Source organism: Delphinapterus leucas, chromosome 7 (genome assembly GCF_059928025.1).
Source record: "Delphinapterus leucas isolate spDelLeu-1000000601 "Yukka" chromosome 7, BTC_Dleu_Yukka2, whole genome shotgun sequence".
Taxonomy (NCBI): domain Eukaryota; kingdom Metazoa; phylum Chordata; class Mammalia; order Artiodactyla; family Monodontidae; genus Delphinapterus; species Delphinapterus leucas.
The window spans coordinates 23,407,760-23,435,595 of record NC_143135.1 but is presented as its reverse complement, the minus strand read 5'-3'; the positions used below and the strand labels follow the sequence as shown (position 1 = coordinate 23,435,595).

At 39.9% G+C, this 27,836-nt stretch overlaps 1 protein-coding gene across 18 annotated transcripts in view; it reads left to right on the top strand.

Moving 5' to 3' along the window:
- Positions 1 to 27,836, top strand: part of CD44 (CD44 molecule (IN blood group)) — an 86,668-nt gene that overhangs the window by 43,277 nt on the left and 15,555 nt on the right. For 2 of the 18 annotated variants that reach the window (XM_022583649.3, XM_022583648.2), the window contains exons 4-5: positions 2,161 to 2,229; positions 4,694 to 4,927. In XM_022583649.3, coding sequence (XP_022439357.1) covers positions 2,161 to 2,229; positions 4,694 to 4,927 — 303 coding nt within the window. Of the gene's footprint in view, positions 1 to 2,160; positions 2,230 to 4,693; positions 4,928 to 9,521; positions 9,642 to 11,783; positions 11,913 to 13,133; positions 13,290 to 15,456; positions 15,571 to 16,274; positions 16,392 to 19,138; positions 19,268 to 20,744; positions 20,877 to 23,855; positions 23,958 to 25,768; positions 25,859 to 26,730; positions 26,929 to 27,836 lie in introns of all 18 variants that reach the window. The other 16 variants (XM_089914932.1, XM_089914931.1, XM_089914925.1 and 13 more) reach the window with 16 other exon arrangements.

Genomic DNA, 27,836 nt, shown 5'->3' with positions numbered 1-27,836 from the left:
CAAAGAATAGGCAGGTAAAGGGCATCCCCTTTATCTGTGGGAAAAGATGCTCCTAGAAACTGGGAAGCAATCAAACCCTGTTTCATTTAACTTGTGTTTTTGTCCAGTGTCATGGGTACCCAGCAATTTATGGCAGGACACTTAAAATACTTGTGATAACAGACTTCCTTGTGATAGCAGTCTGCCTGCCTGCCTCCCTCTATCCATCCATCCATTTATCCATCCATCCACCTGCCCATCCATCCATCCATCCATCCACTCATCCATCCATCCATCCATCCATCCAACCATTTGTCCATCCATCCATCCATGCATGCATGCATCCATCCACCCACCTGTCCATCCATCCATCCATCCATCCACTGATCCATCCATCCAACCATTTGTCCATCCATCCATCCATGCATGCATGCATGCATCCATCCACCCACCTGTCCATCTATCCATCCATCCATCCACTCATCCATCCATCCAACCATTTATCCATCCATCCATGCATGCATGCATGCATGCATCCATCCACCCACCTGTCCATCCATCCATCCATCCATCTATCTATCCATCCACCCACCCACCCATCCATCCATCCATCCACTCATCCATCCATCCATCCATCCATCCATTTATCCATCCATCCACCCACCCATCCATCCATCCATCCATTCATCCATCCATCCATCCATCCACCCACCCACCCACCCACCCACCCATCCTTCCATCCATGCATACACCCACCCACCCATCCATCCATCCATACACCCACCCAACCATCCATCCGTCCATCCATCCATCTACCCATCCAACCATCCATCCATCCACCCATCCATCCATCCATCCACCCATTTATCCACCCATCCATCCATGCATCCATGCATCCATGCATCCATCCATCCACCCATCCATCCATCCATCTCTTTGTTCTTTCCTCTTTGCCAAGAAGCAACTCTGGAAAAAACCAACCTAACAAATAAGTTTCCATTTTACATTAAAGCACACACACACACATACATACACACAGACACATATACACACACACACACACACGGAGTATAAAAGCTGTAATACACAAATTAATCCAATCTTCCTGTAACAGCAAAGCCAGTTTAAAACTCTCTGAGTTTTTAGAGCTCAACACAAGGTCCAGTTATGGAATAGAGCATTTGGGCAGGAATGGAACCACTGGTTAAAGCATTCTACAGGCTTCCTTTAGGACTCATGGGATGGCAGGCAGGGTGGAACTTTCAGGGTCTGCTTTCAGAGAGCTTTAGACTGTGCTTCTCAAAGGGCTGCTCTTGTAACATTTGTGTGTGATCAGGCAGGCCCAACATACAGTCAGAAATTTTATCCCTGAAGAAGGGGGGGGGGGAGTAGAAGGTAAATGGAGGACAAAAGAAAAAGAAGTCAGAGGCGCCTGTGATGAGATAAGCCAAAACAGAAGCCTCAGGAAATACTACTCTGGGCACCCGGACCAAAGGCGGACAACCTCAGAAACTATATGGGGAGAAGCAGTCTATATACGGTAGGCATTTAGGAGATTTGTTAAATCAATTAATTTATACATTAATTAAAAGATGAAAGATTAGTTTTTTAAAAAAATATTTCTACTAAGTAAATTCTTTGTTGATTATTTTAATCTTCAGATTCTCATGCTGTTCATGTTGACAGGCATTTGATTGCATTTGTCGGCTGTGTTTTTCCATCATTTCTGTAAATTATTGGGATACATGTGATTTCCTCATTATAGTTCATACATTTCTTTATTTTAACAGTTTTACAGTTATTCCCATATTAATTTTATAATAATAAATTAAAAATAACTTCTAATGTATACCTCATTAGAGAAGGACCATGTCTATCGTATTACCATTGTATCCCCAGCTTTCCACAGTGCTTGATATAGAACATATACATTTGTTAATGAATGAATTTGTTGGCATGGGGAGGGGAACAAGTAAGCTTCCAAAAATGTGTGCAGCAAAATAAAAGTGGGAAATTCGTCACCAAGGTCAGAGAAGTTCCTAGGAAACTTAAGTTTCAGAAAAAGAGAATGATTTGGGATAAGTTATAATAAAATACCATCCTAACTAGTAGAAATGGACATCAATTAGGCTCCTATTTTTTTCAAGTTCTCATGCCTTTGTTTTCTTTTCTACTTCATAGCTCCACCTGAAGAAGACTGCACATCAGTCACAGACCTGCCCAATGCCTTTGAAGGACCAATTACCATAAGTACGTATCTCTTTTAACCTTGATTGAGTTGTCCTATTCTTGGAGAAAGGATGAGGTGCATTTTCTATGTTTTATAAAATAGCACTTATTTCCCTAAGGTTAGGGACAGTGGCTATGATTTACCATCCCTTCCCCTTTTCCTTCGATGACTTAAAACTGCTCTCTGGTTTACCCCAATACATTGTTCCTCAAACATCAGTCGTCTGAAAACTACTTTCAGATTTTTTTGGCATCTCTGTGGACACAGAACTATCTTTTACTTGATATTTTTCATTTAATTGACCCATTCTTTTCTACTTAAAATACATTTAAAAAAACTGCAAATGGAAAGCCAACATCTCTGGCTATAAATAAAATGTAACCTTAAAAATAAATGTAAATGTAAGAAAAATTAAATGATGTTCTTAAATTCTAGCTGCTGAAGGCTCTGAGTCTGAGCTATGTTCTCTCTCTCAGAGACAGGGATTGATAAGTGTCAGGGGTAGGGACATTCTGGCCCCCCAAATTTTCTGTTTGATTTAACTGGAGTATTGAAAAATGATAATAAAGGATACAAACTTCCTGATATGCGTTTCAGCATGATTTACAACATGTCGACCTAAAACCATCTTGATTATCCTCAGAAGTAGGCAGTTGGCACTGTGGAAAATGGAATATTTCAGCCAGAAGTTTCAAATAGGTCAACCTGTTAACCTTGACCTGATCGACTCTGAGCCTCATTTTTTGAGAAGTATCACAGTGATGAGGAGGCTGGATTTCTGCCTCCTAAGAGCCAGACCCCTCCGTGTGCATGGGGACAGTGGTGATGGTGGCAGGGGGACCAGAATCGTCCTGGACCACACAGTTCCAGCCCCCCACAGTTAGGAAAGAGATTGCCCCTGGCCTATACCTTGGAAAAGGAAGGGGAGGCCTGCACTGTGAGGTGTGCTGTCTACATCAGGCCTGGTTTGAAATCCTAGTTCTTTACCACCCGGGTGATCTGAGCCTCAGTTTTCTCATCCGAGTAATGAAACAACATTTGAAATTTGTCATGAAAATTAAGAAAGATAATGTGTCTGATGCACGCCTGGCCCATAGTAGATGCTCAATAAATGCCCCATTTCCTTGGTCCCCACAGATCTCTCTCAAAGTCTAGACCTGTTCAAGTTTAGTCATATTTTCTCGTCAGAGCTTTATCTGCAGAGATAATTAGGGTGATTGAGACTTTGGAATGTTTTCAAATTTATGTTTTATTAATAGTTCTACTTGGGCAATCTAGATAGGCAGACAGACAGACTCTTTAGTCCTACCAATGCCATACAGCAGAAAATCATTTCCGCTAAATGCACACTTGTGAAGTGAGTGACCCACGCTTGAAGGCAACAAACACATTTAGAGGAGAACGATGAAAGAAGTCCTCCTTGCTCTTTCTCCTCCTGTCATTCTAGTCATCTGCTTGTTTAAACCAAAGACTTTGACCTTTGTATACATCTGTGCTTCTTCATTTTAGGTTGAATTTCACAGAAGATGGCAGAGGCTCTGTCGATATTTAAGCATACTGATTTCTTAGCCAGGACTGGAAGTTCATTTAAACTGACATTTGCTGCTTAGAAAGAAAATTTAATTCTTTGTGGATTTTTAAATTTATAGGCATACCTCAGAGGTATTGCGGGTTAGGTTTCAGACCACCGCAATAAAGTGAATATTGCAATAAATTGTTTTGGTTTCCCAGCACATAGAGAAATTACATTTATACTATACTGTAGTCCAAGTGTGTAATAGCATTACGTTTTAAAAAAACATGCCTTAATTAAAAATATTTTATTGCTAAAAAATGCTAACCATTATCTAACAACGCAGAGTTTCCACAAGCCTTCAAGGTGTAAAACACAGTATCTGTGAAGCTATAAAGTGAAGCACAAATAAATGAGTTATGCTTGTATATTCCCTGCTGAGACCGATCACTTCTTTGTCTCCTATTTCAAATCCTTTCTCGAAATAGGTGGAATTAATAGCAACAAATATCACATGCACTTGAGAAGGGAGGGTAGGGACCAGGCAGGAGAATTATCACTTATTGAGCACCAACTCTGTCTTGAATACTACGCTAGGCACTTTCCATACAACATATCATATAGTGCTCATAGCAGAAGGTAGTATCATCCCTATTTTACAAATGATGAAACTGGAGCTCAGAGGGTTACCTACCTTGTCTAGAGCCACACGAAGCTGGGATTCGAACCTGGGGATTCCCAAACACACCCTTTTTCCCCCACCGCATTTCCAGGGTGTGTGGGTGGGCAGGGAGAGTTCACTTTCTTAGTGCATCGGTCACTCTATCCCCCCAACTAGAGAGGTAGTTAGGTGTTGGTTTACTTCATAAAAAAGAAAAATAGCTTTGAAGTCTTCTAAGATAAGCCACAGCTTTCCTGCAGTCGGAAAACGTCAGCTGTCCAGCTCTGAAAGTGCCTTCTCTGTCTCCCAGCTATTGTTAACCGTGATGGCACCCGGTACACCAAGAAAGGGGAATACAGAACTAACCCCGATGACATCAACCCCAGCACCACTCCCGAGGAGGACATGAGCAGTGGATCCTCCAGTGAGAGAAGCACTTCAGGGGGCTACAACATCTTCCACACCCATCTTCCAACCGTGTACCCGACCCTGGACCAAGATAGTCCCTGGGTCCCCAGCAGCCCAGAGACTACCTCAGCTACCAGTAAGGAGAATGAATCACTGTGCTTTCCAATAGCGATTCGTTTGCAAAAAGCGTCTCTGCTCTTCCTGAGCGATCCCCACTCACCTGTTGATTGCCTCCGCCTCTAGAAGGTGGTGACACCATCTGGGGAGGCGGGCTGCTGTGGTCGTCAGTGCACCAGTGCGCCGTATGCATTGACTGCTACTGCCTACCTTTTGTTTTTCATCTACAAGAAGTACCATATTGGAAGTTTTTCAGAAGAGCTTCCCTTGTTCTCTTGTCCCAGAGATACGGTGACAATTCAAGCCTGATGCAGAAGCTCTTTTCATTTTTGCATGTTTCCTTCTTGTTCTTATCCATCTGTGGTTGTTTTCATAAAGTTGTGATCATAGCATATGCATGCCATTTCATCTGCTACTTTTCTCAGTTTAATTTTATATTTTTAGGTTTTAACCTGATGTATTTTCATATTATTAATTGAGTAATAATTAGTCATATTCACCACCCATGATTTGCTAAGCAATTCCTTTGTTTTTGGTCTAAGGAAGCATACCTGAAGGAGTTATCTGATCAAAGTAATCTGCTTAAAAGTTTGCTATCCCAGCTGGTAGGGGAAGGTTCTTAATTCTTGCTTGGTTATGTGGGTATCATTACTTTGGGACAGCTAGAGTGCAAATATGTAAACATTGCGTTAGATTTCTTTGGGTTTTTGGCCCCGGGGCTTCACTTTCATTGGAAGGTGTTTACATTTTCCCCTTGTCTCCTTCTCTGCTTCCTTCTTTGCTTTTCCCCTATGGTTTGTTTGTTTCCCAGATGGGCTGCGTCCCTTCTGTGGAGGATTATTCACGCTCAAATAGGGCAGCTGCTTCTTCAGCAGCTTTCCTACTATGGTGTGGGTTTTCTCTTTTCCTGGCTACGGCTCCTGAGGGGTGGAACTCGGGTCTTCAAAGAGTGTGGCAGAAATTTACTAGTTTGCAAATGCTCCAGACAGGGCCCTTTTCTATTCCTCATCACCCAGAAGCCAGGGAAATCACCAGAGCACTAGGATTTTTTTTTTTTTTTTTAACATCTTTATTGGAGTATAATTGCTTTACAATGGTGGGTTAGTTTCTGCTTTACAACAAAGTGAATCAGCTATACATATACATATATCCCCATATCCCCTCCCTCTTGCATCTCCCTCCCACCCTCCCTATCCCACCCCTCTAGGTGGTCACAAAGCACCGAGCTGATCTCCCTGTGCTATGTGGCTGCTTCCCACTAGCTATCTATTTTACCTTTGGTAGTGTATATATGTCCATGCCACTCCGTCTCAGCTTACCCTTCCCCCTCCCCATGTCCTCAAGTCCATTCTCTACGTCTGCGTCTTTATTCCTGTCCTGCCCCTAGGTTCTTCAGAACCATTTTTTTTTTTTTTTTTTTTTTTTTTAGATTCCATATATATGTGTTAGCATACGGTATTTGTTTTTCTCTTTCTGACTTACTTCACTCTGTATGACAGTCTCTAGGTCCATCCACCTCTCTACAACTAACTCAATTTCGTTTCTTTTTATGGCTGGCTAATATTCCATTGTATATAGGTGCCACATCTTTTTTATCCATTCATCTGTCGATGGACACTTAGGTTTTAATGTAAGGTTACTTTCTCAACAGTGTCTTAAATTTCTGTTAGCATCTTGCTGAGAAGGGTGATACAAATAGAGTTGGGTTGTGATCATTCTCCTCATATTCTTTGAAACATTTCAAAAAGCACATATTTTCAAACTTCCCATGATTTCCCAGATTATTAGCTCTCCAAAGATTGTGTCACTGTGTTGTCTGTAATTCCATGGACAACTCTTCTTGAGAGAAGCTTCTGCAAACCAGGCAGGTGGGCTGCTAGTTACTTGCTGCTTCTTGAGTTCCCTGCCTTCATAAAGTAGCCACATTGAAGGGGTTTATCATCAGGACATGCAATTTTGTCAGATGTTGGCAAACGCAACAACTAATGGTCTCAGCAGGAAGCAGATCGGGTCTATCCTAAAGTCCCGTTTCCCGCCAAAGAAGAAAATAGTGACAGAAGACATCTTGTGGGAACCAGATGAAATTAACATTCAAGCTGCTGACAGCCTATAGAGAAATAGTATTTCACATGTCCTTTAAAAAATGCAATGAGGACATTTTATAAACATTCATAGCACATCTTTTAAAGGACCGCGCCTCTCCTGCCTTAGTCAGCAAACATATTTTGAAGACCTACTACGTACCAAGCTATTCTAATGCCTGGGACCTATTGGTAAACACCCTTAGAAAGTAATATTGAGGAGAAGTAAGGGTTAGTAACCTAGTCATTCATTCAACTGCTATTTGAGGTCTTCTCTGTGCAAGACATTGCTCTAGTTACCAGGGACTCAGAGTTGGACCTACCTTCATGGAGCCTATATACTGTTCAGAAATCAAGGAAATGATTTAGTTAAAAGTATGTTTACTTAAATACAAATAGTTCAGGATTTGGGTTGAGAAAAGAATGGTGTTTTCCTCTTTCCAGAGCACTTAGTTAAGTTTCAGTAGTTTAGGAAGAGAGAGACTTGTATGCCCAGCAGAGTGAGTCCAGAGCCAACCTGAGAGCCATGGAAGTGCCACAGAACCCACTACGGCAGTGCCAAATAAATCAGCTCATGGGAAGAAAGGTGTCAAAGAAAAGAATCAGGTAGAAACTTGAACATAGCGTATGGTGTACTCAAACAAGGTAGCGCTGGTTCATGAATAGACCATAGTTTCTAAGCCCAGTGAGGAGAATCGCAAAACCTCATGAGTGTTGGACTCAGAGTTGGGACTTACCAGGAGGGAGTGATTGCAAATCCCCTCTAATGCGTACAGGAGGGCAGAAGTCAAGAGGAGGGCTGGCTGAGCACAGAGAAGAGTATCTTTGGCTTGTGTGGCTGATTCCATCCTTAAGTGTCCTTAGTGGGTGGCAATAGGGAGAGCCAGTGAGAACGACCATCTGGGTAGGTTTTGACTTCCAGCAGGCTCTCTATTATAAATGTTGTTTTTGGAAGTGCTTTCCTGGAGGCATGTCATAAGCCTTTTTTCTACTGGTGATCAGGAATTCTTTGGAATCCAAAAACTTAAACTAATTCAGGAAGCAGACTCCTGCCTTGGAACTCTTTAGTTCCTTGTCTTCTGGGTGTAAAAGAAAAATATATATGTGTGTGTATATATATATATATAAATATATATATTTAAAATTTTTATCATTATTATTATTTTTTGGTCTGGCATGATTTACTTGGGTGGGGAAAATTGAAAACTCTGCTGTCTTGGCAGTAGCTTTTTTCCTTTTCCCCAAATCTCATACACCTCTTTTTCGGAAGACAGAAATAATGCCTATTTCTGTCTTGCTTTTGTATGTTTGCTTCCTGTTGGTCTCTATCTGATGTACTATAGGGTGAGGGTGTCCAGAGTTCTGCATCTTTAATAAAGTTACTGAGGTAAGAAAGTGGTGGAAAGTGGAAAATCTGCAGATTTTCCAAGGGGATGCCCAGGTTTATCTGGGGGCATCAGTGGTGAAATTGGTCCCAATCTCTCTAGTCTATTCTGTGTAAATGCGTCCTTTGTAGCATAGAGCATGTTGTGTAGGTAGTTGACATTGGGTGTGTATAGAGTCAAAGCTTTTAACCTGGAGTTCATGGACATCCAGTAGGTTCAATGATAGGCCATAAGCTATTTAAGAGCCACCAAAAATATGCAAAACTTTGAGAATACGTATGTGTAGGATCTGTTTTTCGAGGAGAGAAGCAATAACTTATATCAGATTTTCAAGGGCGCATATGACTCAAACTGGTTTTTAAAAATCTCACCTGGTTTAGATGTTTATCCTGATGATCTTTGCCATTCTTCTTCTACAGGGAAACATTCTCGACTCAAGTCTAGCTTGAGAGTCAAGTGCGAGATTTCAAATTGCAAAATAGCACCGATTATCCTTTCTCTAATTTGCATAGAGTCCAGAATTTCTCTAACTTGGGCGGTTGTGTTTCTTTTCTGGAAACACATTCTGAATTAGAATTAAAAGTGACAGAAAGTGTTAGATGGATACTTGACAAAGCTTTATCTGATTTCAACACTTTGAATACACACCCTTTGCAAAGTTCCTGCTCAAGTATAAAGCTTGACTTGAGATTAATGAGTGTGGGTGGAACTTTGAAATGCCAGTTTGTCATCACAAGCTTCCTGGGTAAAATGATAGACAGATCCAAAAGATACAAGCAAGCACCTCTAAAGATATTCCGAAAATAAATGAATGATCCATTTCATGGCTGGGTCACCCAATCAGGTAGCTATAAAATCTCTTTTCCATCACGGGTTATTCAGTTGCTACTTGGGTTTGTTCTGAGCCTGTATTCAGGGGTCTCCGTTTGAAGAACGGGTAGCACTCTGTGGTTATCCATACAGAATTTGCATTTCTGATGTTGTCCTAAGATTCTAAGAGACTTTAGGAGACTGGAAAGATAAAATCAGGCCTCACTCTTCTCTAATCTTCACTCTATAGTATATGCATACATTTTATATAGACAGGACTGAGAGTAAAGGTTTTCTAGAAAGACCTCACAAAATGATATTTTCATAATTGATCCAGTTACTTCAACGGTGCCCTCAAACAGCCATGCAGCAGCTCAGGAGCAAAATAATTGGATATGGCCCCCATTTGGTAATTCACAGCCTAAGACTCAGGATCAGACAACAACAGCAATGGCAGGTAAACTGTTACGTCTTTTGCTTATCTGTTGTTCTAAATGCCAAGCCTTTCAGTGTTAACGGAAGGGACACCATTATCATGCTGAAGTTCCCTACTGATGTTCTGTCACCATCCCTTAGAACAGGATCTTGGTACCGTTTCATTTAACAGAGAGGCCCACAGATCTGGGGACATGACTGGATTCTGCCCAATGTCCTACTTGTTTTCCTTTGGCAACATGCACGTAGAATCAGAATTATTTTTCCTTCAGAGCTTCAATTAAGAGATTAATTCAGAACATGTCCTCTTGAAAGAAGTCTATTAGAAAATGCATACTCCTACTTTCCACTGATCTAATTATCACAGCCAGTAATAATAATAGAGGAAAATACTGATTTACAGATGGAAAGTACTAGGCCCTGAACAATTGTTTGGACATCTGATACCTCAACTATAAAGTGTGGGAAGTGACCTGTTGCTTTATATCAAAATCTAGGCCTCTAAAAAGCTCCCTGGATGTATGACTGTTAATTCTAAATCACTATAAAGTGTTTTTGAGAGTTTGAGAGCTTTTGCGGAAAAAACATTCAAAGTCTATAACAATGGGATATTATAAGCATACCTTCACTTACTAACTTTCGTTGATGGAGGATATGGCCACATTTCAAAATAATTAAGCATTTTTTATGCAGGAAAAGAGTTATAAAAATGGTCCTTTACATTTGCTTAGTTTATAATACATTGAATAAACTGTATTTTTTATTTTCACAAATACTCCTGTGAGGAAAATAGTACTGATGTTATGTTATGATTGCATATCATACTGATTAAGATAATGCTGGAGAGAGAGAGAGAGAGAGAGAGAGAGAGAGAGACTGACTGCAGAATTTAAAAAATGGTATTTTTAAAATGTTGACAATGTTCATCTTCATAGTACAAACACTGTGAAGGAAAAGGTCTTGTCAGTACTTCATCTTGTGACACTTCTGGGCTTTCTTGATAACTGGAAGAAAGAAATCTAATTCACTTTACTTTTGTACTTGGCGATTTAATGATGGTTTCAGCCTCTCTGCTTGAACTTTTTTCAGTTTTTTGTCTACTATTCTGTACTGTTCTTCTGATGCACATCATGGTTGCAGAAATGGCAGTCTTTGGAAGTTTTCAAGTCAAGACTCTTGCTTCTGGTCTTGTTAGTGAGATCATTGGGTCACTTCATCTTCGTTTGTCTTTCCTGATTGATTATCCTATTTTCAAAAACTGGGTCTCAAAATGTTCTGTTCTGCTTTGCAAAATCTAGTGTTGATATAAAAGCGACCGTGGGCAAGGCTGCTAGGGAATTTGGATGCCAACTAAAGTGGAATGGCATCTCTTTCAGGCTTCCACCTCATGTGTCCTTCTTCCACGTATCAGGGGTTGCTGGGGCTATGTGTGTGGGACTGCTGGCAGAAGTGTCGTACCCTAAATTCTTGGAGGATGATGTTGGTTGACCAAGATAGAATGTGTAGAAGATGATGCGCGAGGACTCATCATCCTTTAGCATCAGAGACTCTCAGATGTGGAGAGGATCTTAAACAGTCTCGTTCCATCAACATTTCCAGTCGTTTAATCCTTGACACAATTTTCCTGCTAAGTGCTCTTTCTGATGGTGGGGGTTATAATACTTTCTGTATAATACTGTCATTGTTGGAGAGTTCAGATTATTACCTTTTCAAATCTAACATCTGGAAGAATATTGATCTCCTGAAATTCTCACCACAGGTCCTAGTTTGACCTTTTAGGAACACAAACAAAACTTTAATCCCTTGTTTATGTTATAGCCTTTCAAAATTCAAAGACAGCTCTCACGCTCTCCTCAAGACTTCTCTCTTGTTTAATCATCCTAACTTCAGACAAGTCAAGGTCTGTCCAGCACAGCTTTTTCATCTTCAAGTTGAGGAGCACGAACCAGATGCTGTTTAAGATCCTTCCATCTCTGACATTCTATGAACCCTGGTTTGGGCCTTGGAAAGAAATGGAACTTCTGTGCTTTTTCTCTTTCTTTCCGCCATCTGTATCATGTATAGATGACTCTTGAGTGGTAAAAGAATGAAAGCACATACAATGCTATTTCTTAGGCACTGATAATTAACCTTTCAACAATCAATTCAATTATGGTTACAACAGCTTTGATGAGCACTAGTGGTACAACTTCCAAAACAGCAACCAAGAGGCAAGAAGCCCAGGATTGGTTTTCTTGGTGGTTTCAGCCATCAGCATCCAGGATTCATCTTCACACCACAACAATAATGGCTGGTAACGAGTTATTATTATCTCATTTCTTATGTTTTCTTGGCAGTCTTCAGTAATTTTCATTAACCTCGGGGATATTGTCAAAGTCTAAAGTTCATGCTGGTTTCACAAATGTTTTTCATGACCCTGAGATCTATATGTTTGACTTCTTAGTACTAATAAGCAGATTTCTTCTTTCTATCCTATAGAATTAATGTAGCCCAGGAGGAGGCTAATATGGGAGCTGGAGAAGGGGGCTAGGTCTTTCTCAATGACAGAACAAAACTTTGACTCTGAAAGATGTTCTAAAATGACTGAAGTGATAAAAAAGTTCTTGACTTTTCATGAGAAAATAAAATAGCATAGGGAGAGCTAACAAAAATCTCCATCAATGGAACTGTTTTTGGGATAGATACTCGTAGGATGCAAAGATAAATGGTCATTCTAAAAGATAGCATGAATCTCATTCAAAATATAGGAAACCCCTTTCTAGTAAAGAGACATCTATAGTAACCACTGCGAAGAGGTGGAGGCTTTCCATCTCCTTTCCTAGGATTGCATCCAAAAGGGAAAAAGTGAGAATTTTCCCAAATATTGGCTACAGTCCATTCTAGTCAACCCTTTTGGTTGACTAATAAATGCCCCGCAAAATTTCTCTGTTAATTGACTTAATTTTGTTTTGTTTTTTTTTTTGGCTACGTGCTAAAGTATTGATGGGAACTGCAGTATAGCTTTCATTTGCGTTCAGAGCTACAGTAATCAAATGCTAGAGAAGATCAAACCTCATAGCTGGGTGAATAGCAAATAGTGAATACAACTAAGGGATTTTTAGAAATGACTGACGTGTTTAGATTCCAAGGTTTTACTGACGGTGGCTTGATAAAACAAATAGGCACATGTGTGAAACCTTTTCGTTCTATTCTTGACACCCTAGCTTTCATGGCATATGGTTAATAATAAATGCATCTGAAAGCATGGGGCTGTGTTTATTGGCCTTCTTTTTCTTTTACTTGTTTGGTGGGGTTATGTCCATATTTATTCTTTTAACTTCCTTAAAAAGAGTGTTCAGTTGTAAAGATCATAGCCAGCTGTTTTTGGATCTATACATTAGCTTCAGAGACCAGAATATAAGAATTTGGGGTATAGAAGTCAAATCTCTCACTTTCTTCTTATGATCTCGGGCATCCTTTTATACATTCTGTGCCTGATTTTCTTCCTTTGTCAAATGGGTTGCTCGGCATCCAGCTCAGCCACTAATGCAAGTCACCACAACAGGTACGGATTCAAATATCATCTCAGCAGGCTGGGAGGCAACTGAAGAAAATGAAGATGAAAGTGACAGACACCCCAGTTACTCTGGATCAGACATTGATGATGATGAAGATTTTATCTCCAGCACCAGTAAGAATAACCAATTCCTGTAGAACCATCTATGCCAGGCTTATCGATTAATCTGAGTGATGCCCAAGAGTGTCGATCTTAGGAAATAGTTAATATGAAAATTGAGCATAAGCCTATGATCCCAGGTTAATTATACCTTGATGAGATTATGAAGGAAAAAACTGATTTTTTTTTAATGGAAGCCAAAATATATTTGGAGGAGAAATGGAAAAAATATCTTTTATAAAATTTCTAATGCCTCAGGTACTTCCTGTTTTGTTTATTTATGTGTTAAAGCTGAGCTAGATAACAAAACAGTGCCAATTATTAAAAACAAATAGTGAAACCATTGCATAATAGTATCCAAATTCGTGACAATTATAAACCTTTTTGAGAACAGAGATGGAAATTGAGCTGAAAGGTCCTTTAAAAAAATTCAAAGGTTGGTCTAATAGTCTGCCAAATGACTGAGTTTCCTATACATACCTGTCATGATCTGCGATATTGCTGAACCGAGATGAGATCCTGAACCTGACTCTATCACAGCTCTGCCTTGTTTTTTAGAGAAGATGTGCCTTTGAGGTGCTACATGAGCTCTCTCAGGTCACAGAAGTCCTGTCCATCCAATTGGAACCTGAGGGTTTCATCCCCAAAAGGACAGCACCCCAGGAGGGAGGGGTCCAAAAGCATAGCTTAGGCCTGAGGCATCTGAGTATATGACATCGATACAACAAATACTCGAGATGAACTATATGCTTTATATCTAAGCTTTCAAGTAGTGTATTCCTTAGTTGGACACCCCTGCAGAGCTCAGAGACCTAACAAAGAAACTCTCTTTAGTCACTTCAAAAAGAAAACCAAATACCCCAAGACACTGGAGCTTTACTATTATACTGTCTGCTGGGTTCAGGATGTGGCCACATCTTCTAAGTCGGGCATCAGGAAAGATGTGGTCTTGACACTTGAGAAACTAAACCCTCTTGAGTGGCAAGCCAAACAGATCAACCTGAAAATGAATCGTATCATCAAGCTCCAGGGGAAAACTTCCCTTGATATTATTTCATCTCTGTGGCATATTTTCCGATTTCAGCTCACTTTTCTTCTTGGCACCTGTGCACGTAATCCAGCATGATGCCCTCTCTCTTCCATAGGGGTATGATAACTGCCAGTTTTTCATGCTTACTGAAAATGTAGTTAATGATTCTAAACCTGATTTTATTAACTTGTGAAATAGAGCTGATAGTATTATAGTTCTGAAAAGAGTTTTGTATTATTTGGGTATCAAAATAAAGTTTGAAAGAATTAGGATGTATTTGCAAATAACCTTTCACAAAAGACATTGATTCTGATTTTGTCCTGGTTCTTCTGTCAGGTGCATCTCCTCTTCCAGCCCTATCATTTTGGGTGACAGTATCAGGGCACTGGTGGATGTATGCCCCTTTTTATCTTTGGGGAGCTGCTGTGATGGTGGTTGGTTACCTATGGTGTTTTCTACTGAATGTGTGCATCTTGGTTTTCTTTCATTGGCTATGAATGGCTTGCTCATGAAATGCTTTGTGTTTGATGAGAATACCGTAGGTGTTTGATAAATATAAATATTCAGAAATGTACAGCTAAATCACATGGCTGTTCTAGGTAGATATTCTTTGTTAGAATCATCTATAGGAAAGCTCTGGCTGCGCAGGGTGTTTCTTTCCCCACCAAAACTAATAATGTAAACTGGTCATCATGGTATAACTTTTCAGGTATCTACTCTTCAGCCTGAGGATCTACATGTAGCACACTTGGCAGTGTTACAGATTCCTTGGGCTTTCCATTGCAGAGGGTCCTTAGAGACTGCATGGACAGGCAAAGCGCTGACGTCTTTGGTTCTCCTTGGTGTAGGGCTGGTGTTTTCAAAGCTGTTCTTCCTCCTGCTGCAGCTTCTTTGGCTGCTTTCTCCAGAAGATCTCATGTTCTGACCCCTACGTGTTCTCTGACAGAATGCAAAGGACACTGAGATGCTTAACAGTATGGCTGAAGCAAGCTGAAGGCATTCTCTGCTTTCCCTTCATTTCCACTCAACCATCTATACAGCCTGGTATAGATGACTTACTCTATAGACTAAAGAAGGGAGACATATGCAGAACAAGTGGTGAAGGCTCAAGAAATAACATTCTCCTAATTACTTCAATCATCATTATCACAGTTTCAACCACACCACGGGTTTTTAACCACCCACAACAGAACGAGGATTGGACGCAACCGAGCCCAGGCCATTCGAATCCAGAAGTATCACTTCAGACAACCACAAGGATGACTGGTAATGGGTTACACATACTTAATTAAAGACTTTTTTTTTCCCTCAAAGTCTTTGATGCTGCAGAGGTCAATCATCGGGACACAGTGGGAAATCCAGTTAATATCTCATCACAGATTCTTAGTGAACTTTCATGAGGATACTCAGTTCAGCTTAGGAGTCATTTGTCAATTATATCATCTGGGCACAAGACATTTTATGTTGCTTCATTATAAAAATGAATACGGGGCTTCCCCGGTGGCGCAGTGGTTGAGAGTCCGCCTACCGATGCAGGGGACACGGGTTCGTGCTCCGGTCCGGGAAGATCCCACATGCCGCAGAGCAGCTGGACCTGTGAGCCATGGCCACTGAGCCTGCGCGTCCGGAGCCTGTGCTCCGCAACGGGAGAGGCCACAACAGTGAGAGGCCCGCGTACCGCAAAAAAATAAATAAATAAATAAATAAAAATGAATACATTAAAATGGTTTGTGGTGCTGCTCTTGATAAAGTGGTTGTAGTACAATAACAGGTAATCATTAAGAAATGTCCATGCCCGTTGGTTTTCTCTTGGGAGATATTAGTGGATTCACTCCCAAGTATTAAGAGGAGATACTCAGAGGTACTATTTAGGCATTGACCATTAGATGGCATGTACTTTAATGAAAAAACAGAACAGTCAAAAGTTGGTTGATAAAAAGTCACAGTGTATATAACCATCATCACGACAGATGTGGACAGAAGTAGCACCAGTGCTTATGGAGAAAAATGGACCCAGGAAACACACTCTTCTCTCAGTCACCGTGGATATCATGATGAAGAGGAGACCCAGCATCCTACAAGCACAAGTAAGAAGGATGGCAGTCATCAGTTCTGGTTTAGTTGAGTTAGTGAAGTCACTCCAGAGAATGGGGAAGACTTTTTTGCAGACATTGGCTACATCTTCTATTTCCACACAGTAATTTCTTTTCTCCCCAGAGCATGAAAAGCTGCCAGATCTGCACACAGTTTCTTAGAAATTGGAATAAAATACTAACTTGTCAGGTGGCCCAAAAGGCCAAAATGTTTAAAAAGATCTGACATACAGTTTTTGTGTTAAAGTTTCCCAGAGGTTCCATTTGGGTAATTTGTGTGTTTTTATGGAAATGTATGAAGAAGAGTGTGTTCTTTCGATGCTTAGTAGTGGGATCTGGAAAGAAAGCATGACAAGTGCAAGGATCTTTGGAATTCTTGTTTTCTATAAAGATCTTTGATGAATTCAGTTTCTTTTTCACATTCTGTTCCTCGCTGCATTGTAGAAAGGCATCCCTTGTACTCTTTGGAAGAAAGTCAATCGCTCAGATGGTCTATATATGAATTCCTTGACTGTTCTTTTTTTTGTTTTTAAGCCCAGGGTAACTTGGGGAAGGCTTTGACGCTGTTATTTTTACTTATGTGCAAACATCTCAGGTTTCCTAAAACAATTTCAGGTCTCACTACTGGCCTATGAGGATAGGACAAAAAAAGAAGTAAGAAGTGTATACTCTTCTTTTTTTATCTATCTCTCAGAGAGATGCCTATGATGTTTGGAATAAAAGAAGCTTTAATTTAGGATAACAGCTTGTAGCATTTTAGAAATTATGGTTCAACCATGATTCTCATAGCCTTGAATACTCCTAAAGCAAAAATGTAAGAAACAATCACTTAGAAGCCAAAGAAGTTTGGGAATCCATGGTTTGAGGAGGTCTTCAGACAACAAAAGAAAAGTTTCAGACATCAGCTAGGACTGAATAGGTTACTACCTCCTGGGCCTTGGACTGAATACACCCATCAGGCCTATATCTCATTATTGACCCCAACAGATTCGATATACGCATGTGGATTATAGGCTGAGTTCACAAAAGAGTCTTCTGATAGAGGAAGGACAGAAGAAACAGAAGTCTCTTCAGAATGGGATTCTGTACCAGTCCCTTCGGGTCCTAGCAGTGTATTTTAGAAATTATTTAAGACGGTTAGTACTTAAAAAGTGGAAAACTAAGAGGCTTGGAATTAATGATCCTATTGTCTAAAGGTGGGGGGGGGAGGGCCATGGTTACTAGTTGCAGAACAGGACATAACAGAACGTAACAGCTGCTACAGCAGCTCCTCTGTCAGGACTTGCAAAACATAAGTGGTTCTGGGCGTTATCGAAAGAACATTTACAACTTCCAGAAGAGAGTCGTTTGCAATGGAAATCCGTTACTCTGCTAACCCATATATTGAAGACAACAAGGGGTTACTGGATATTTAAAGGATCATTGTGTTTTATAAAGAGAGAGGTAGAAGTAGTATAGAATAGTGTGTGTGTGTGTGTGTGTGTGTGTGTGTGCACATTTTATTTTCCCTTTCTTTTTTTTAAACTTTAAGTATGCAGTCTATGTGTTGGGTTAATTTTTCTTTTTTTGTAATTACACCCAGTGTTTTCTCTAACTTTATTATTTGTCAGGAGGTAGTGATTTAGTCAGGGGGAGGTAAAACTTAAGATTTGGGGGGTTTTTTTCCCTCCCTCTGGATAACCAGTTAACCCCAGGGATGTTTTGGCCAATGCAAGGGTGAAACAAGGACAGTAAGTTTTATTTTTTAAATGTCTTCGCAATTATCAAATCATGCATATTAATTTCTAAAATAATGAAATAAACCAGTTTTACAAGTTGCAAAATATACTTCAGCTTGGCAAGTTTATACACTCTCATTTTTTTTCTTTTTTTAATTGAGGTATAGTTGATATACAGTATTATAACACTCTCACTTACTTGATGAACTAAAACTTTAGTATTAGTCGCTACAGATGAAAATGTCAGTGGCTTTCTGATCTTTACCAAAGGCACCCCATTACAATTTCATTTCATTCATTATGCCCTTTTTAAAACTGGACAATTACAACACTGAGCGTTTGAAATTTTAAGCCTGTCACACACTCCTACTATTTATATAATGCCAAACACTGGCTAGAAAAGTTTTTCTCCACTGAATTAATTTTCTTAAAAAGTCATTTTGGCAATTTTAGATGCTCCATAGACATAACTTTGTAACATGTCAGCGGGGTAGCGTCTCACATTCCCAGCATCTTTCATGCTGGGCAAATGCACTTCTGGTGTATTTCCAGTGTGTGTGATTATGAGTCATGTGACCACCTTTTGAGAAGGCTTCCTACTAGGCTGATCGTGTCATGGACTGTTATATAATATACTCCTCCCTCCAAAATCACTGAAGACAGGTTAAGTTTTTTCAACGAACAGTTCTCTCAGACAAGATGTATGAGGCCATAGACTCTAGTAAAATAAGAATAATACTGGAATTCATAGACCGTGGTCTGGTCCTAACTTTGTACCAACCTGGCTATATGATTTTGAGCAAACCAAAGCTTCTTTGAGCCCCAGTTTTCCCATCTGAAAAGCTAAAGTATCCGGCCATTTGATTTCTAATATCCCTTTCAAGAGTATCAGTGGTGTCTCTCCTTCCTGCTTTCCTTTTCTACCTTCTCTCCCACATGTATATGCTCTTAAGGTAGAAAGATATGTGTTGGTAAGGAAATTAATTGAACAATAACAGCTCACAATTGACATTCTTCTCACAGCCCGGGCACCCCCTACTAGTACAACGGAAGAAACAGCTACCCAGAAAGAGCAGTGGTTTGAGAATGGATGGCCTGGGGAATATCCCCAAATGCCAAAAGAAGACTCTCATTCAACAGCAGGGACAACTGGTAATGGATGGTTTCACAGGCAGACTTGGGTGAAAACTTCCTCTGGGGTTAAGTACTGGGCATTGAAGACAGTGAACAAGAAGAGTTTGAAGGAAATGTCACAAGGTGTTACAGTTCCTTAATCACTTACCATTCAGTCAACACAGAGCCAACCCTTAAGTGCGCGTAACAAATCACCAGAACAGAAATGGATACAGGCACATAAGGAGACACAGAGAATATGCCCTTACGTACGTCACTTTCAGATCTAATTTTGGGCATCCCCTAGTAAGAGGATGCAGGGACTCTGATCTTATAAAATACTCCCTTTGCTTTTGTAAAGGAATCTGCTCTATGATATGGGTCCAGGCTTTACAACACAGTTCTGTGAAACCCTGGGCTTGTTAGAAAGCTTTTGGTCAGAACCTCAGTAGTCAAAGAAATGGAGCCAGACATTTTGAGAAAAACACCTGTCTGGTGTCATTTGGCCCTTTGTCATGTTTATTTGGAGATTTCTCCTTGAATGTACAATGTTTTCTTCTTAGATTTATAAAAAACACCTCTCCTCTATATTTGAACTGTGGGACTGGGGAGATTAGACCCAATCTTGTGAACATTTCTAAGTGATGCCAGATAACTTGGCTCTACCAGGTCCTGTGCATGATTCTTTTGTCTGTGTGACAGAAATATTGAAATGCATGCAAGATGCATTCTTGCAAAACAATGTGAATTCCATATCGTTACTTAATATCAGTGAGAAATATCCCTGTGTTTTTATTTGCAATATAGAATGTAATGCATGATGTTCTTCTGGTATGTGGCAGCTTCTGAATGCATAGCTGGCAGAGCAGTGGATTCAGTGACTGGATATGTGGTGTAGTTGTTGCTAAGGGGCTACTGTTGTCATCTTTTCTACCTATACGTCTTCGGTGGCTCAGAGTGAAGCCAAAGCACATGCTGCATTCTTATATGCCACTGTGCCATAAATCTCATTGTTAGAAGGTGATGCTTCTAATAGATTCCACTCATGCTTTTGAGATGAATGGCATTTACTTTCATGTTTATCTCAAGGGAAGCTGTTACCTGATTCCTTCTCTAAATCACTACTGGCCTAATGTGCATTTCACTGGGACGTGGTTGTCTAGGAATGACATCATGTGTTTGGACTTCTACACTTCCTCCCTTAGGGGATGGTGGCAACATGGTGTGGGTAAAGAACTATTTCTCCTCCATCTTCACTTGATGTCTATAACTTCTCATCTACCCACTGGAGAAGTCGTTAATGCTTTTGCGACCTCTAGTTCACATGCTGATTGCTAGGGAAAATGAGCATGAATGAACCTATACCTGCTAAAACATTCTGCAACTTCCTGGCCCTCTATATCCGGAAGACGGTTTCATTGTCTTGTATAGAAAATAAAGTCTTTAAAAAATCAGTGTATCCCTGGCCAAATGTCAACTAACACTTTTGACAATTGCTTGAACTGCATTGTCACAGCAGCCTCAGCCCGTGACAGCCATCAAAATCAAAGAGTGACAGTGCAGAGCCAAGAGGACCGTTCCTGGACTTATTTCTTCGACCCAGTCTCACATCCAATGGGACGAGGTCATCAAACAGAAAGAAGGATGGGTAATAATCTCCGAGCTTTTTTATATATTATGTTTTTGAAAGCCCTCAAATGGCTCTTCTCCTAGAAATATGCCCTTGGCTTTAGACCAGTCTGCTTTCCTAAGGAACTTTTAAGTTTCTTCAAAAATTAGTTTTCTTGGTAAGAGTGATATGCATCTGAATCTGAAATCCTAGGTGAGAGTGGAGAATTTGGCGGGAAGGTTAAAGAAGGATTGGTCCTAAAATGATGGGAGGGGAAGTCATTTCCTCTGAAGAGGAGGAGTTTCAAGATTTCTTTTCCATTTACTTCTAAGTGCAGGGTTTTAAAAAGAGTGAAGTGATGGATTCAGTGACTGTCTCCATTATAGACCCAAAGATAAAACTTGTCTTTGGTAGAGAAATCTTAGAGATCAAACACTGATGAGTACTCATTCCACACAAGTAACTAAAAGGCTCAGAAAACGGTATTAATTACTCTTGCGCACTTAGAAATAAATACTATACCCAGTGACTTAGGATTTAGACCACTCTTGTCCATCAGTAAATGTTCATGAATTTAATGAATGGACAACTTTTACACAAGATGGAATCCTTGTTTTCTTAATTAGCATTCTTATTTACCTATAAGCAATTCAAAAACAGAATTAAACAAGAGAGAGTAAGAAAATACTAGCTGGAGTTATGCAAGAATGGAAGATTGTTATTTTATTTGACAAATTTTTATATTTAAAAGGGATTTTTCCTTTATCAGAACCAGATGACAACGTTCCTGAGAGAATCTGAAAGAATTGGTAGCAGGTGGTGCCCCACTTTTCTCAGTGTTTATGAAGTGGAAGAATCCATGTTTTATCTTTGGGAAGAATCCTTACTATATCCATGAATAGAATTATGCAAGTTTTATTTATTTATTTTTAATTTAACAAGATGTCTTGATCACAGAAATGTAACATTCCAAAAAGGGAGATCAACCAAAAGAACCAATATGGGGATATGAATTTTCAGTCGTAGCATTAAATATATTATTTGGGTCCAAACTCCCAAGGGTATACGTGACACAAAACTACTGAAATGAGTTCTCAGTATGCAATGATAATGTCTCTTGGTATTGAGTTAAACAAAGTTATCTCCAAAATCAATCCAACAGTTTCTATGGTTTCATTTCTCCAGAACACCCTAACTATGTTGTACCCAAATATTAGTGATCATGTATCCCTTAAAGTACAATCGTCTTAAATACTGCTAATAGAATTGTATTTAATAGCTAAAGTATTAATACTTTATGTGCAATGCTTCACGGAGACAAACAATGTACGCTTAATTCATGGTCCATGCTCTTAAGGAACTTAAAAGTTAGCCAGGAAAAGAAAACAGTCAGCTTCAAAATAGATCTAACAGTACAATAAAATAAGTAATAGATGTCAAATGAATATTGCTAGCAATAAACACAAAATAAACTCAGAGGACCCCCTGGAGAACATCAGAGAGATGTAGATTGGATCTGGTTTTTGAAAAATGGAAAAAACCCTGGTTAGTCAGAGAAAGGGAGTTGGAGAAAGTTTTTCTAGGAAAGAAACACATGTAAGGACAGGCTTAAAGGAAGGAAAGCCAAGGAATGAATTTGGCAGAGTGAATGGATCCGTATGTCACAAAGGAAGATGACTGTGAATGGTGAGGTTGGGGCCATTATGTTGTGTGGCTGAAGTGCCACTTGCAGGCCCATTACACATTTTATGCACATGGTGGCTAGAGGCTCTGATGATAACCATTGTGGAAAACCAAGCCAGTAATAGAGCTTCAGAATCAATATTACGTCTCCATACTGATGAACAGAATGAGTTTCCGTCAAACTGATGATGTTAAGAATGTTACAATTGGCTTCAACCATGGAATGGTGTGATACCTCTTAAAGGAAAGATGAACAAGAGTGTCTAGAGACCATCAACAGGCAGGACTTCTTCTGGGAGAATATCCATTTGGGGTTTTGATTTGGATTAGTTAGCCTTTCCTCTCTTTTGAATAATTACTGTTACTATTACTACTACTACTACTATTATTATTATTAAATAATAGAGTCAGCCACGTTTTGTCCTACAAAGATCTTGATACTCTTTTCTTTTTATATGTAAAGGCTGCAATGTAGACGTGGGTGTCTAATATTCCACTGTTTCCCTCCGGAGTCATCTGGAGCACATTAAATCTCCCCAGAGGCAGCAGTGTGGGTGGTCTTTGAATCCAAGAGCCAGCAATAGTGATGGTGTTTGTGGTTTGTGTGACCTCTATTTCACTCAGGACTTATTTCAGCAAAATCGATTTGTGATAGTTATTAGAAACAGCTTCTATAAATATTTCAGTGAAATTTCTGTACCACTCAGCATTGTACATGTTACATTCCAAAGACATTTCCTACTTGCGCTTATAGGAAGAATGATTCACTGACATCCATTGCTTCTTATTCCTTGCCCTAAAATGTTCCTGTAGCCGCCAACTAGATAGTATGGGACGATGATTTTGTGTTTTAGTTGTACATTCACTTTGTGAAGCGAAAGAGGAGCAGATGAGGGAAAGGGCTGTAACAAAAGCTTTTGTGCCACGTCAAGGGGATATGACAAAATGGTGCCTGAACCAGTGCACTTTGTCTTTTCTGCATGTGTCAGATCACTTGTGTAGAATGGGACAAGCCACACGTGGGTTATATTTCCATCTGCCTGCAAGGCTTGGGAGACCCGTCATGTGCTCATCTAGCATTCTTCCAGATTCAGCAAAAAAAACCACAAAAATTGTAGCTTTCATACACCTCAGCCTTTAAATGAAAACCAGTTACTTCTTGGGATGCTCTTTTGGAGAGATGATAATCCGTTTCAGTTCTGGAGACATGAATCAGTAAGTGCTTTCTTTCCTCTTATACAGGTTTGAATATAAGAATAATTTGTCTCTAGACCATAAACAACCCTCAGATAGTAGTTAGGAAATCAAGCAATAACGCTGATTTAATTCCTTCAGATGTGGACACCAGCCATAGTACAACGCTTCAGCCTTCTGCAGATCCAAACACAGGTTTGGTGGAAGACTTGGACAGGACAGGACCTCTTTCAGTGACAACTCGTAAGGATAATGACACTCGGTCTCTGTTGATCTGTGTTCCTGCTTCAGCTCTTGCTCTCCTCGGACCCGATGCAGGGCTTGGGCTTGGTGATGGGACAGCACATTCAGGGCTTGGTGATGGTACAGCACATTCAGTGCTGCGTGGCTCAGCTCAGCTCAGAACATAAAAGCTGTCTTCATTTTCTATATTTTCTTGATGGTTCTTTAAATCTGATTATACCTTCATTTGTGGTGCTTTCCAGATTCAATGACTTTATGTTGAAACATAAAAAAAAGGATGTGGGGCTCCATTCCACTTGATTTTCCTTTTCTGAGTAGTTATGTCAGTGAAATTTAAGACCACAGCTAGGACAGTGGTGTCTCTATGCTTTAACTGACCAGCTCCTTTAGATTCCCATCTTTCAATCAGGGCAGAAGAGGGGTAGCCTTTTTTCAGTGGTTGTAAAAACATGTTTTGGGGCCAGATAATCACAGAGAGTAGGGAAGTCACATCAGCCCACAGAGGAGGAGCAAATATGTTGTTGACAATTGACATGGGTTGCAGGGCCCGGGAACAAAAGAGGAACAGTTGCTATATCTCTTCCTATCGCTAAACATCTGGTAGAAACAATGCTAAACTTCTAGTAGCCTTAATGTCCACCACAGATATAGGGCTATCCTAGATATCACCATAAAGTCATTCATAATTTCTTGACTGAATATGAAAGAAATCCAGAATTAAGAGGGCCTCATTTCACTGTTGGCTACACATAATGGGCAGAGTCTTTTCATGTGAGCCCTTTTAGGCAAAGGGAAAAATCAGCAAGGACGTGTTAATTGTCAAGAATGTAAGTAACCCAGTGTTAAGCGTCACAGCAGATGCAGATAAGCCTGAAAATGCTCCTTGACCATGGAGGGTCTCATATTCCTACTTTATGTCCCTGTTGACTTTTGTTCTGATGTTGGGTTTGCGATTTGGTGACCGTCTCTCTCCTGGTTGTAATATTTACTTGGTGGTGGACATGGCTTAGTGGTGTGCTTTATGGAGTGCTTGCACCTGTAACTCAGAGGTCAGTCCCTTTCTTAGAAGAACACAAAAGAAATTAACTCAAAACAATGAAAGCCATTTCAGATATGGGCAATGGTTCAACCTGAAATGGATGTATATCAGTGAGGACCCTGTGTTTGCCCAGACAAGCGTTTCCCGGCATTTCAGTGCAGTGATGAGAATTCCCATCCACAGATGAGATCAAAAACCTAATAAGTGAGTACAATGGTAACTTAATTTAATGTTCTTTAGAAGAGACTTAAGTGTTTCCTTGTATAAATTTGATCTGAGTTACCTGAGCAAGTTCTTCTAGATGAGCTTCTTCCTCTTTTGTGGTTACATGTATACTACCTGTTATGATCGTGTTTATTTTCCCTATAGTCACACTTCTTGACACACAGCCAAGGTGCTCTTGATGGTTGATAGGAACACCGGGATTCAAACATTCCTTTTTCTTTGTCTCTGGGTTCTCTGATTTTCCTGAGTGACAGGAAGCAATGCCATAATTGGGCCAGGATGATCCAGGGTGGGCAAAGTTTTAGCCCAGATTTCACCTTGGCATTTTACCTTGTTTATTGTACTGAAAAACAAAGCCAACTAGCGGCAAAGCAGAATTCTGTTGCGCATTTCTATCAATCACAGGAGAATGGTGTGCACAAACCTTGGTATTCCTATGCATCTATCCATCTGACTCCACTGTTATTAGATCCTCCCTGTCAGCAGATAACAGAGGGTTTGTTTCATGACTACAAATTAATACTGGATTCATCCCTTATTGAAACAGAGCAGAGTGATACTCAGAGCTTCTCTACATCACGTGGAGGCTTGGAAGAAGACAAAGACCATCCCGTGACTGCTACTCCAACATCTAGCAGTAAGGACTGTAAAGCCCAGGTGGCTTCGGCTATTGACAAACAAGTCAATGAACTATGGGTGCTTTTGCAGTGTCTTTGGTGGAGGTGCCTCAGTTGGCTGTTGTGCTCTTGCTCCTGGTCAGAAGCTGTGGCTGGCGATGGTTCTTGGAGTTTTCTGCTTTGTAGATCTCTTAGAAGCCATTGTATATTAAATGCAAACTATATGTTTTTAATCTTAAAGTTTGGGTTTCTTAAACTCCAGAGTTAGTGGCTTTGTTTAAAAATAACAGATCACTTATGTATGATTTGGTGGAAAGATCTGAATTATATCAATCTCTATTTTCCTTGCATTAATAATATTATTTTGCCATTTATCCTCTGGACCATAAATCCATGGCACTGGTGACCAAGAAGCAGTGCCCTCTGGCAAAGGAAAGAATAATCAAAGCCTCAACGTCTTTGAAACTTTGCATTTGCTCTTCCAGTCGCAGGGAGCATAATTTTACCTGTCAGCTCAATAGCTTGTTTCTTCCACTTCATCAAAGGTGGGTCCAATTGAGCAAGAGCTCAAGATTATCTAGTACCTGAGTTGACTTCAAGGTAACAGTTCTAGCGGCATAAACCTTATTTTAATAAGCCAGGTAGATGATGCAACAAATGTCTCTTCTAGATATTAGGATCACCAAAATCTCTTCCGTTGAATGATGTCCAGGTGGTACTGATTGCAAAATATTGATCCTGTTCAATAGTGTAACAAACCACACTGTCTTTTGCTCCATGTTCACAAATAACAAGTGGAAAGCTTTGCAGCAATTTCACGTTCAGAAGACAAGCGCACAATTGGTGGTGGTCTTACAAATGTGGGTTTACCATTGATTCCACCTCCACACAGATAGGAATGATGGCACAGGTGGCAGAAGAGGTGAAAATCTTCCTGAAGACTCAACTACTTCAGTGGAAGGTTATACTCCTTATTCTCCAGACACAAATGAATACAGAACCCTCATCCCAGTGACCCCTGCTAAGACTGGGTCCCCTGAAGTTACTATTGTTGGAGATTCTACTTCTAACGTTGATCTTTCTTTATCAGGTAATTTGGCCATTTGTTATCTGGTTTGCTTTCTCTACAGGGAGAAACAACACATCCTTTCATATTATAGGGGATGTCTTCTGTGTAGGCTGTGATTAGACTGATTTGTAACATGGGAATGGCTTTCACACAGATCATCATTCTAGTGCCATAGATTTATTTTAGATCATGTTTTCATTTGCCTGTGAAATTTCCATCTATTTTTTGTGACTTGGTTGTTATGGCAGAATTTCTTTCTTTGTCTTCTTCCTGATCTTGGGATATATTTAGTTGAACCATATGAAGTGGATATTTTTGTAAGTAAAAGTAGTCAAGTATCAATTTCATTTGATTCAACTAATATATGCTGCCTATGTAGTAAGGTTTTACCCAACTTGTGAATAATTTCCATATACTAATATCTTTGCTCTGAGATTCTCTTTTATTGGTGATGGATTGGTGAACTTTACTTTTGGTGAAGGGCTTATGGATAACCTCTTCTAACTACGTTGTACACTTAAAACTATATGATTCAATCTACTGTTAATGACTAGGCACCCTTTCTCTTGTTGTGATGGCAAAGAGATGACTGAAGGTGACTTATTCAATTAAGTTACACATGGAATGGAACTAGCAATCCTCCCTGCTTCCACTTTTGTTTCTCTGTTTTCATTAAGAAACTAACATTGAAGAAAAGGAAACTGCAAAATACCCTGGCTAAGAAACTAAAATTGAACTCTCTCTTCCTGGTGCCAACTGTTCAGATGTTCTTACCGTTCAACCATTAAGGGATATTAGATATTCATGATTTTAAAAAAATATATATCTATATATATATGGTAGCATGTGTGTGTATATATATATAGTAGCCTATGTGTTTTCCCATCCCCCTCCCTCTCAAAAGAATAATAAATCTTACGAGAACCCAA